This window comes from Scomber scombrus, chromosome 9, assembly GCF_963691925.1.
Source record: "Scomber scombrus chromosome 9, fScoSco1.1, whole genome shotgun sequence".
Taxonomy (NCBI): Eukaryota; Metazoa; Chordata; class Actinopteri; order Scombriformes; family Scombridae; genus Scomber; species Scomber scombrus.
The window spans coordinates 6,328,140-6,341,577 of NC_084978.1; the positions used below are offsets into that span (position 1 = coordinate 6,328,140).

Below are 13,438 nucleotides of genomic sequence, written 5' to 3' on the forward strand. Positions count from 1 at the left end.
TCTTATAAAATGGAGAAATATTTCTAAGACTTAAACCTTCTGTAAGGTGAAGATAAAGATTATCATTTTTTGCGCTTGTCGTTTTTTTAAGACACACCTGTTGAGGCTTGCCTCTTGCTGTCTGTTTATTTTTTCACTTTCATATTTTGTCTGCACATCCTGTCTGTTGCATTTGTCTTTTATTGAGAAGCACTCTGTGATGTCTGAGCCAGCAAGGTGTTCTTTACTTATTTCATCTGTCCAGCTGCACTTCACTGACTCCTGTTGGCTATCTGAGCACAATAGAAGGACACATTTTTTGGCAGGATCGACGATTTATATGTCATTTTCTAGGATTGTAAATCTTACATGTTCCATGTTTAAGTCTTTTATTTTGTTTCCTGACCTCTCTAAATACAGACACCCCTTCATTCACACTTGTAGCTATCACAATAAGTTTTCCAGGCGACCAGCAACCATCTTTAGGACTCAGAACCATACGTACCTGCATTTCAAATGGAGGAACCAGAGAGTAAATGTAGATCCTCTAACATAGTTTCTAATGCAAAGAAATGTTCCTGTTCTAGGGGTAGTATTTTCTGAAGACCCAGGAAGTATCAAGGCAGAGTTTGCAGTGTAAGACACAAAAACAAAACTTGCAGCTGCTATTCTGCACAGTTGCATTCATACAATTAAGAGACAGTCTTTCTTTAATCGACATTAGACTTCATGTTTAGAGTTTAAAGTCAGCTTTCCTGATCAAATTAAGGAAAAGGAGTGAGCAGTGACAGACAGAGCTTACTGTACCTTGGGGACATCGATAGCAACCTCCCTCATGGCACTGGGCTTCACAGCAGACATGGCCCACTGGAGGTCCTGGAAGGTGACGGTCACTGTCCCCATCAGCTGCTGGTCCAATGGTTGGTGGACACTTCCCAATGCTCGCCGTAGTGCATGCAAACCTGCAGAAAGAGGGTTTAACCTGTTACATTTCTCTTATTTTGAAGTTATGCTGTATGAAGATGAATAAAAACATTCAGGCTTAAGACAAGCAAGCACAAAAATATTACATTTACAACTCCCAAGAAACAATATCATAGCTTTAAGAGATGGAAAAAAGGGTTCAGTCTTAACCAAGTCCATAAACAACAAGTTTAATTTCTGTCTTTAAAGACATTTAGGCCTAAATGCTACGAGGGAGAAGGTGAATCATTTTGAAGATTAAAGACTGTGATTTGAGATATCTCCTAAATATAAAGAGGGATAAGAAACTGGTGTTTGTTTGCCTAAAGAAGCAATGCTAGTGTAGTTGTGGCTTGAGGGTTTTCTTCCCAAACCCACATGCACCCAGTCCAACTTTTTACTCAAAACATTCAGGCTTGTACACGCTGTGGTGATACACGCCTAGTGAACTCACATCTCAAAATGAACACTAATTCCCCTTTTGATGGCGAAAATAATTGGGCCTGCATTATTGGGGAGAAAGGAGAGTAGGCCGAAGGGAAGGGAAGTGTAATTGAAGCGCTTAAGGTTTGAATACCCTCGGTTCCAGAGACTTCAGCCTCTGAACAAAAAAGAAGACAGCAAAACAAACACGGATGTGTCAGTGTCAAAACTGAGCCTTTGTTTCGCCTCGCAAAGGATGTCACAGGAAATTGATTTGAATTAAAAAGGTTCTGGGCACAGTCAGCTCAGACAAATGGTGAGGTGATGACTGAGTGCAGCCATACAAAACAAACAAAGAGAAGTCACTGAAAAAGAAGATATTTATTTACAGGAGAGGTTATAAAACATGCAAGCACTTTCTTTATCAGACTAATAGATTTGCAAAGAGTAAGGCTTTATTTTTACAGATCCAGGGTTTAAAAAAACATATGTAATGTTCATTTTTCAGTATACAGGGTGTTAGGAGACTGACATTGAGGCAATACTCAGGCTTGAATGTACATGAAGCTGTATTGTCAGTAGAAAGGCAGAGCAGGCAGATTTTTTTCAATACAAAGTCACAAAGTGCCTGTGTGCATAAAAACTTTCGGATGAGTCATCTGTGCATGCAACTATATGATGCATGCATAGCTTACAGTTAGCAGTCAAATATAACATGCATTCATCATTTTAGACTCCATAGCAACCCCAGCTGAAGATAACATGTTTGTCTTTGAAATGGGGTTTTACGGTGGTAAAAAGATACCCATGACTTCTTTTTCTCCTTCCAGTTCTATGCAGATTCAAACCAGTGACCTTCCTGTCAAAGGAATTTTGTTTCAACAACCACTTGAGTTGTTATCAGGAAGGGAAATGAAGATTGATTGAGGCCCTCTTTCAGGAGTGCTTCCTCAGTGACACTGAAGAGGATGATCTTTCAGATTTGTGTATTGTTCAAGGAGACGTTGCGGTGTTCCTAAATGAGGGTTTCCAAAATCTAATCAAATGCTTGATATGTTGCTCATAAATCTGCAAACGTCTCCAAACATCTGCACGATCGGTGAGAACATGAGCCAAGTGCACCAACTGCTTGTAATTTCCTCTGAGTCACAATAGAGAGTAAAAGGGTCCACAGGTAAGTCTGGTTGCAATATTGCATTCAATCATTACTAAACAGACACAAAAGAATGTGTAAGAAAGGGGAAAACAATTGAGGTGTAAGCAGCCATGTGTACATCAGCTTGCATCCAGCTGTGAGGATTTAACCCCTACAGGTGGGAGGACAGGTCTCGTGGGCAATGATTAGTAGTTACAGAACCGGCCCACAACCACGTTTTCAACCCGAGAGTAGGGTAACAGTATATTAGACACAATCATTCCCAATGCACATGTGCACACATCACACAAACACACACACATAAACTCTTGGCTTCCTTTTCTGAGCTAAAGGGGGGGCTGGGGCGGGAGTTGGGATGGCGAAGGCTGGAGGGGAACGGACGTGGTCCAGGGCTGGGGGCCAGGGAGCAGACGAGAGGGGATTTACGATCAGACAAGACTGCATCCTGTTTATATTTTCCAGGACCCGGCCGACTAGGCGAGGGACAGACAGAGAGAGACAGAGAGGGAGTGAGAGAGGGGGGGAAGAGAAGAGAAGAAGAGATGAAGAAACACAATGAATGCAAGTAGGTTTGTCTTCCATGAGCACGTCAAGCGGAGGTCAATGTGTTCCCCAGTCCAGGCTCCCCGGTGCATGATGTCTTTCTCTCGCTCTTTCACTTTCTATCTCCGTCCACCCACCCTCCTCCTCCTCGCTCTCGATCCCCAGAGGTCTAAGCATCCACATCATTCCACCTGGCTGACGCTTTAGCTCTTCATCTGTGTTAATGCTTCAGACTGCCGCCGCTCAGACTGCACAAAAACATCTGGTCCAAGTAGAAGGGACTAGGCAGGACAGGACAGGATGTGGAAGGAAGCTGGGGCGAGGAGGGAGATGAGGAGCACCAGCCACAACACCATATGCACTAACCCCAAACCATCAGCTGCCTGCCCTGTGAAGGTGGAGGCCACCGCCTCCTTCGGTGCCGAGAGGACGATGGAATAGGGGAAAAACTGCTGTGTTTTTTGTTCTTGTTTTAAAAGATAAAAGACACTTGTGAACAGCTGAAGAAGGCCCACAAGGGAAGAACCATTTATTTCTTTTTATTATCCATAGATACATCTACCCATTAATGAGCTTTCAGTGGGTTTTCTCATTTCTACATGTACAAATCTAAATACACACTCCTATAATACAAATTAAAAAGAGAAAAAAGTTAAATCTACAACCACTTGTGGAAATACACATGCAGTTCAATAAGTAAAACATTTTGCATTGATAGCATTATGCAAGGGTGAGATATGATGTTTTCTGAGGGTCAAAACTTTGCTTTTATGGCTTTTATATGCAGAAGACTTTTAAGAGTTTTGGAGCATTAAGTGTTGCAACTCTGCATTTCTGTTGAGGTTTAATATCTGGATCCTGATCCTCGATCCAGGACCTAAAGTTGAGTTGAATTTGTTTGTATTATATACAGACTGACAGCTAGTTTAAAGGGCATAGTCAATAGTACAGCTGCATACAAGCCCTGCTGACTGAAAAACGCAGCTGACAAATGTTTGACAAATGTTTCACCCTGAATCTTCTCAAACTGTCTACGGTGAATCTAGCACTTTGCCAGCAGTAATGACAAGCCTCGCAGAGAAACAGCCTGAACGGAGGGGAAATGGGGTTCATAAGCCACAGAGCTTCAGTCAAGCCTGGACGCCCGGAGGGCAGCGGAAACTTGATTCAACGATGTGACTTTAACATTTTGCTTCAGGGATTCTCTCTCCTGACTGCTCTTGGCTGACTCCGAGCACACATTTGGTTTAGTTATGAAAACATCCGATGGGAAGGGAGGAGGAAAAAAAAAAGAAGAAAAAAAGAGGGAACACAACACAATTTAATCTGAACCTTATGTGGACTCATTTTCTTAGTTCTTTCTTTTTTGCATTCCTCCTTTCCAGAATGCTTCGTATTCGCCAGAGATCTAGTGGGAATTGAGAGAAGAAGGGGCCCCCTAAATGTACAAGAATGCACATTTGCAAAACATCACACCAGGGCCCAAACTAGGTATGGAAGAGAGGGAAGAACTAATTTCACAGAGTTGAGGCTGGCCTGGAATGAGTTATTTGTGGTTTTTCAACAGAGGTGGTCTTAATTATGTGGGTCTAAAAAGACCTCTTCCCCTTAAATGAAGGCTCTCGCTTCAGGAATCACCTCCGCTGACCCTTGCACCAAATGTGCCTTTGGTGGTGAAAAGAGCCTGAATACAAAACATCATACTAACAGATACTTGAACCTGTGATGACACCACAAGTAACAAGATGTTTTATCAAACACATGAATCCTCAGATATTTGCAGGCTTTGATGAAAATATCAACAATAAGTTTCAATAAGCCTCAGTGGACCATATATCAGCTTTTATATCATTGACATGTGTGGGGCGAATGCTGAAACGCAACCTTCTGGAGTTGTGTGGTTGCCTTTCACAAAAGCATACAGCCATAATTCTGCACATTTGAAATCTGAGCATCTGTTGAAGTAATGCTCAACAGCAAGACTGATAACTCAAGCTGGTCCTATGGATCGGGTTCAGGGCTGATCCGAGCATTTTCTGATGAATCAGAATGTGTCAGCCTGACGCATTTCTAAAACCTTACTTGTTTTCTCCAGATACTCCGACGTCAAAGTCAGAAATCTCACTGAACTCTGTTAATAGAAAAATAACACAAGAGGAAGAGAAGGTACAACAAAGCAGCTCTTTTACCTGCTACGTCTATGTGTTGTGAGAAGAGTTATGTTGGGCTATAAAAAGTTGTCCTCTAATTTAAGGGATTGACGCTGGTCTCAAAAATCCAGTATGAGTCACGCAATAATCCGCACTAACACCTTTCTATCCACTGTTATTCAAAATACAATGGGACACTGTACAAAACATCATATGCAATGTGCAGCTGTGTTATGTATGAAAACATAATAAAAGTCGGTTTCATGCATGTGACTTCATCATTTGAGACTCAGGAGGAAGAAAAAAACAAGGTAGGATATGTGCAGAGGTTAAAAGTCACAGAAGAAGAGTAGAAGACTTCTACTCCTCACAGAGGTTCTTTGTCAGAGACAGCAGCTCATCACCCACAGAGTGATGAGGAAGGTGTGTCAAAAGGAGTCCATCTGCACTTCAATAGTGCATTCCACATTTCAACAGGGAAGAGTGAGGGCTGTGTAATATGTTGCATTGTGTAGCGGTGCGTCGAGAAAACCTCAAGCCGCAGCTCTCCAGCGACGCTGTCCTCAGATGAATTGTGAAATACTTTGGGCATTACACCATTACAAAACCACAGGAACGTTTTCATTACTCGTCGGGGCTTCCGGAGCACTCTTTGCACCTGTATTTACAATACCCAACATCTGTTCCCGGAGCTGAAACACCGCAATAATATGTGCTCTTTAAGTGCACACACACACACACACACACACACACACACACACACACACACACACACACACACACACACACACACACACACACACACACACACACACACACACACACACACACACACACACACACACACACACACACACACACACAACAAAGACAAATACACGTGCTCACACACTCTGAACATGCAGAAAACGTGTGCAGACATACACACACATACAGTAAACGATACATAACACACACAGACACATGCTCAGACACACGCTCAGACACACGCTGAGACACACACACACACACACACACACACACACACACACACACACACACACACACACACACACACACACACACACACACGCTCAGACACACACATACACACGCTCAGACACACACACACACACATACACACGCTCAGACACACACACACACACACACATACACACATACACACGCTCAGACACACACACACACACACAGCTGTCACTGACTAAAGGTAAGTGCCGGGGTTAAGGAGTACAAGCAGCACATTTCCGGATTTTATAAACAGAGGCCTCAAATAAACTTCACATGCTGATCCGACTGATATTTATGTGACCTGTCCTGAAATTCCTGAAGTGTCTTTAAAAGGACAAACGAGTTGGGAAAAGCGCTTTATAAGGCAAGGCTGCCGCTGTAAACATCAGCGAGCATTTAGCACTGGTTGGGCCATTTAGTCTTCCAGTGCAGAATTTATGTCAAACATACGAAACTCTGCTCCTGCTTGTTCCTACACATAGGAGTAACCTCTGGGCCTCATTTCCTGCCGTATACCTCTTTGATGGCCGGGAAGATCAATAGTTTGGATTAAAACCGCTCAAGTACTGACTATTTAGGTTTGGGGGATTTTCACTAAGCGTGTGTTTACCAAATCACTTTGCACATTTACTGAGTAAATCATTTAGGCCATTTAGTTAAGTTGAAAGAGTGGATGTTAAATATCGAGCCTGATCTTTGCCATCAAATAACAGGGTAACCAAAAAGCTTTCAGCTGACACAATGCAGAGTTGTATGTTTATTATTCCACATAATCAATTTTACTGGCCCTTTTTGTTCCAGTGGGCTTCCCCTGTTTAGAGAGGCTTGTAAACAGTGTGTCCGGATGTGGCACAAACCAAACAAGCATGCACACGCATACACACTCACACAAACACGTGCACTCACACACACAATTTGCACTGTTTAGACTGTGGAAATGAGTCATCTGCTAGCACCGAGATCAGTTGAACGCCAACAAGACGACAGAAAGACGCCCAGAGTCTATGAGGCTCCACGAGACCACATGATAGCTGCCAATACCACACAAAGCACCTAGAGGGATTCATTATGAAAAGCTGTTTTGTATAATCTGCTCTGAGCTGGGAACAGGGTCAATGAAACATTTGTGGAGGGGGGGGGGGGGTGAGAAAGGATCAGAAGAAATCAGCACCTATGTGGTTGTGTGAGAGGAAATCATTTTAGTGATCTAGTGCAGAAAAAATATGCAAAATACAATGAGGGGTTGTGTAACAGCCCAAAGGGTTTGATCAGTGTGAATCTGCTAATTTGAACCCACATCTTCTGGTGTTACAAACTGCTACTCCCCTCTTCATCTTCATTTTATTTGTGCTTTTAATTATTCAGTTGCTGCATATTTGACTTACTTGTCTTCCCTAAATGATATGCCTGTTAATGTGTAAATGCACTGGGATTTCTTTGATTGTAGTTTATTGTACAGACCAGCTGTTTGATAAAGTCTTACAAAAGATTTAAATGATAAAAGTCCTGTGTGTCATTGATAAAGAAAACAAGACAAACAGTTCTTATACTAATTTTGACTTCTTAAATCAAACATTCGAGGCTTGAGTTCTGGTGCTTGTTACTTCATCACATATGAAAACTGTCAGACTGTTCTTTGCACCTTCCGACAGATGAAAGGAAAACCAATTTCAACTACTCGACTGGCTCACATGTGGAAGCCACAGTGCAGCAGCGCTACAGTCAGCAAGCTATAAAACATGGGACTTCTACAATGACTCGATCTGTATCACGCTATCCAGTAACAGTGTGCATGCTGACACACGTCTGACATAAAGCTCAGTCACAGCGACATGACGAGGAGCTACATCAGATACAACAGAAACACTGTCGGGGGGGAAAAAAAAGATTTATAAATAGAGTTACTAACGTGCAGGCTGTACATTTTTGTCTGCTGTGACTAACACAGTCCAGCAGATCATCTTCATGTGTACATGAATCTGTCAGCCTGTAAGAAACTGTGATGAAAGCCATGTCCACTTCAGACACTCAGACAGAAAAAGTTCAGAGGGGGGGGGGGACGAGTTTGATTGAAGGTCAGCATTCACGACTGAAACGGATTGACGTAGTGATGTGGTTTAATTGTTGTGTCTAGTTCATCTGCTGAGTAAAATCCAGACACACTGATTGAAAAGTAAGAAAGATAAAACTGACATAAGAAATGTCTTTGCGTGCTAAATCTTGAACAAAGCACTTGGGCTGTATCAGGTCAGCAACCAGCTTTCATCTTTTAGTTTCTCTGTTCCAGCAATATAATATTTGCCCACTAGAGGTCCTCATTAAGGGTCACCACAGTTCAGTTTCAGTAGATAATGAGCAATGAAGCAATTATTTAATGCATTTATGTAATAAAAATCAGATTGTAGTTTTCATTTGTACCACTGCAAACACTATTTTCTAAGCACCTCCACCTGTATCAGTCAGTTTTTAAATGAAACATGATTAGTTCACTAAAAATATGTTTTAACCCTCCTGTTGTCCTCTAGTCAAGGAGGGAAGGGAGGGAGGAAGGAAGGAAGGAAGGAGGAAGGAAAGGAGGGAGGATAGAAGGAAGAAGGAAGGAAAGGAGGAAGGAAGGAAGGAAGGAAAGGAGGGAGGAAGGAAGGGAAGGAGGAAGGAGGGAAAGAGGGAAGGAAGAAGGAAGGAACGGAGGAAGGAAGGAAGGAGGAAGGAAGGAAGGAAGAAGGAAGGAAATGAGGGAGGAAGCAGGGAAGGAAGAAGGAAGGAAAAAAGGGAGGAGGGAAGGAAAAGGAAGGAAAGGAGGAAGGAGGAGGGAGGAAGGAGAGGAGGGAGGAAGGAGAGGAGGGAGGAAAGAAAGAGAGAAGGAGGGAGGGACGAAGGAAGGAAGGAAGGAAGGGAGGAAAGAAGGAACAGTCAAAACAGACGGGGTCAATTTCACCCGGGAGGACGACACAAAGGTAAACTTTAATTCTGAGGTTATGTAGAGCGGTGGCTTCCAACTTCTGGGTTGACATCTCATCAAGTGGTTGCAAGATTTAAAATGAAAAGATAAGTAAAGTAGAAGAAGAAGAAGAAGAAACATTAATAAATACATACAGTAAGTAAAGACAACTACAACAGTTAGGTAAACTTGATAAGGCCTTCTCAATACTAAGTTGCATTCCAGTTATTTTCTCTCCAGGTTTAAAAATCAGGGCATTCAACCTGGATTCCCTCGGTCAGTGCACATGATGTAACACGCAGATTTTCTTTATACATTGTGCGCTCCGTGGAGCCTTAAAAGGGATCCGACGTGACCTCAATGAAACAGACTAATAGATCTGGTATGAGTGTGCTCTTGCATTACATTGCATTCAAAACTGGCCGATCCGTGATCAACTGTAATTATGTGCTGATTATATAACACATCTGTTGTCAAGAAGTTGTTTCTGGGTTTCGGTACAACTCCGACTGGACAAACAACAACTTCCCCTTATGACATCAAAATTTCCATCCGTTCATATGCACACACACACACACACACACACACACAAACATGCACAGAACACCAACACCCGGCCTTGTACATGCCCTTCTCCAGAGATGAAGGATTGATTTAAAATGCCTATTCTCTGATCTATAAGGAGGTTGGTATTGTATTCGAGGCAGGAAGTGAAACCCCCACAGCAACTTGCTTCTTGTGTGTGTGTGCATCTCAAATCGAAGTCATACGTGTATATGTGTGCATGCTTTTCTGCAGCTGTGCAAGGTGGGGATCTTGTGCGTGACCAGAGCGTGTCACCGCCACCGTGATGTCGCCCCCTTCATTTTTATTTTTCAGGAAGTGGTGCGTCGGAGCGTACGTTCCCGCAGCAGCTCATTGTTACCTGAGCAGCAGAAGGAAACAACTGCTGTTCCTACTTGATGTGTTTTTGTGCCTCTTCTGCTTTTGTTCCTTTTCAATGAAAGCAAAGAAGGAAAAAACAGATATTAGCTTGCGGGTACACGTGTGTGTGTGTGTGTGTGTGTGTGTGTGTGTGTGTGTGTGTGTGTGTGTGTGTGTGTGTGTGTGTGTGTGTGTGTGTGTGTGTGTGTGTGTGTGTGTGTGTGTGTGTGTGTGTGTGTGTGTGTGTGTGTTGTGTAACTGTATGTGTCTATTTATGTGCATGCAAGTGTGTGTAGGGGTATGGGGGCTCCGTGTGGCTGGATCTTCACCCATAAGTCAAACTCTATTAACAACTTTTCATTTTGAAGAGATGCAAGTTTGATAAAAGTCGATGTGAAAAGCATGAAGTTGAAGAGTCGCCACGCTTTTGGTCTTGTAGAACAACAAAAACACACAGACCAGCTGCAGCTGCAGAGCGATGTTTCTCTTTCCTCACAAACATTTAAAGTACTGACACAAGCTTTCACGGTAAAAAAAAATAAAAAATAAAAAAGGTTAAAATTTGTGACCTACAGAAAAAACATGAAGTGTGCTAACATTACGCAAATGTTTTCTAAATGGTTCTTTGCGAATAAAGGAGAGGGAAGCGAGATTAAAGATTTGATAAGATTATCTGTAGCAATGGAGCTTTAGAAATCCAGATATTTGTTTTCCAAATGAGAACCTGATCCAAAGTAAAACTATCAGAGCCAGCTACACTTGGTAATTTATGATGCAATATGCTGATAAAAAACTGAAAAATGATAAATGATATATGAGCAATGCAACAATGACTGTAAACTCTGCAGAGAGCTGAAGGTGAAAACTATATAAAAGTGCCAGTGAACTGGACTGAACCCTGATGAACTGGATTATAAAATAAATAGAGCGGCTCAACACAGTATTTTACAATTTGCTGCACAGATAGCAAAGATAGGCACGTAAACAACTGAGATGGTTAAGATTGATAGCTAAAACAAAATGCATAATGCTGTAAAAATGTCTCACGTTGGAACAATAACCCTGCATTTTGCTCAGAGTCCCACAGTTCAACAACTCGCCTTTGATATATGATGAGTTAGTTATGCAACTCCACACCTGTGATGACACAAAATGATGTTGATTCATATGTTTTTGGAATTTAAATGTATATGTCACAATATGATGAATGAGACTAACGAGTGATAGATATTAGGTTTAGCTTTAATGCCTCGACTTGTAGATGCCAGAAGATTTGTGGAACAATTGGCAAGACTTGATATATGTATTTTATTTCACTTAATTTTGTGTTTTATTTGTTTTTCATTCCAAAACTTTCTAACAGAAGGAAGAAGTGAAGATGTGAGCAGAAAGAAATAAAGACAGAAAGAAGCCTTACATCCAAATTCTGAGTCTGTTCTCCTGTGGCGTACTTAAGAAGGCCTGTGTTTGTCTAGTGATTTTGGTTTTGAGATTTTAGTGGAAGCAAGCAGTCCAACAGGGTTGGGGAGGTTGTTGTCTCCCTCCGGGGCGCGAGGAGGTTTCTCAGAAAGCATTGCCAGTCACGCCTGGCCCTCTGCGGACAGTAAATCACGCTCTTCGTCAGAGTGCTTCCGCACAGCAGCCCCAGCTCCCTCCTCAGCTGGAAATGCAATATGCCACGTACCCCAGGCGCCGGGACCACCCAGGAGGCATGTGGGGTCACTCACACACACAGAAAAACAAATGTGCATGTGTTCATACAATCACACACACACACCCACAATCAAGCGCATGCAGATACACACATATAGAAACTTGTCCTCAGGATGCATTTTTATGTGAGGTGAATTGGTCTGAGGCATTAGGGGTGAGGGGGCAGAGCTATTTCACAACAAGTGGTGGTTTCAGTGGTTTTAGTCACTGGGATCTGAATACCACAGAAACTCCCTAACTTCCTCTTTGGCAAATATCAAAGGAAGGTTGACCCTATGTGTTCAAACGAGCTGCAGGCATGTCAGAAAAAAACTGTTAAAAAGTCATTTTGGAAGAAATAAGTTACTAGGAAGTGTGGTTTGGGCAAAGTATTACAAGCAGAGGCGAGGTCAAGACATGGAAGGAAGATGATATAAGTCGTAAAATGTGCTTAAAGTTAAATAACGGTCTGTTATTTGAATGTTGTTTGTTTGTTGGTTGGATGCCTGAGCCCACAAGGCAAAACCAGACTACTAAAAAGATGGAGAGCATTTTTGGGCGACTTTGTTTTGGTTTCCAGAATCATGCTGGTTTCGGGAATCGCAGAGAGGGAATCAAAGCAAAGAGCAGCCCTGATGTTTCACAAAAGGTCTGAGTCGCTGTGGATGTTCATCTTGGTTTCAGTGGCTTCTTTTATGATCCAGATTTCAGGACTTTATTACAATCCATCATGACCTTAGAAAAGGCTCTATCAGCAGTCAGAGTGGTTTAGAGATAGAGGTTAAAGTAAAGTTCTATGTTATTTGTCAGAGAGAGAGAGAGAGAAAGAGAGAGAGAGAGAGAGAGAGAGAGACACTTAATGTACTCAAAATCCTATCACATTATTAAATGGGGTTTTATAATCAGGTGACTTTCAGATAGAACTTTCTCTCCTTGCTCTACTTTGCTGCTGTCTTTTATCCATTGCTCTTCATTTCAGAGTCTATCTTACATAGAATCAGCCTCAGCAGCTAGTAGCTAGCAGCCTGAATGTATTTTAAATTCTTACATATAAACATTTTGGTTTTCATTGCTGTCATTTTTGAAGTAATTGGAGTAACTAAAGTCACTGAGTTTAATATTGACTTTTTGAGATAGAACTTCTTATTTCCTCAAATTTTAGGACCAATAATGTATAAAACAAAAAGTACACAACATTTTAATAACTTCTAGAAGAACTGTGTCATATGAATTAGAAATTCTTGACAAAAATGTCAGATAAAGCTTTACAATTTTAAGTCTGTGCTGTATCTCCACTTCTGGAAACAAGATTTGTCAGTGCATCAGTAAACAGTAAAATTATTAAAGATAAAATGTTCTGAGATAATTATTTTGCAGCTTCTTTAAAAGGTACTTTGAAATCTAAGGTGTGACTTTTGATGTTCAAAACTCAAGTTATTAATATTTCTGGTATTTGATTTTGATTCTGGAGACTTTTTTTTTGTTTTTTGGTTATTTATTTAATATGTGATGAAGCCAAAACGTGTCAGAAAACTATGAATATAGCCCATGATATAGATATACCATGTTCAAATCCAGTATATCAAGAGCTTGTATCTGGTCCCCTAACACTGGGAAGATCGAATTTTGACTTTCCATATGACAGTGGGACAGTGTTTA

The 13,438-nt window shown here is 41.6% G+C and overlaps 1 protein-coding gene across 2 annotated transcripts in view; it reads right to left on the reverse strand.

The window, feature by feature from the left end:
• afg2a (AFG2 AAA ATPase homolog A) overlaps positions 1 to 13,438 on the reverse strand; it is a 294,269-nt gene that overhangs the window by 94,653 nt on the left and 186,178 nt on the right. For both annotated transcript variants that reach the window (XM_062425345.1, XM_062425344.1), the window contains one exon: positions 787 to 941. In XM_062425345.1, coding sequence (XP_062281329.1) covers positions 787 to 941 — 155 coding nt within the window. The remainder of the gene's footprint in view (positions 1 to 786; positions 942 to 13,438) is intronic.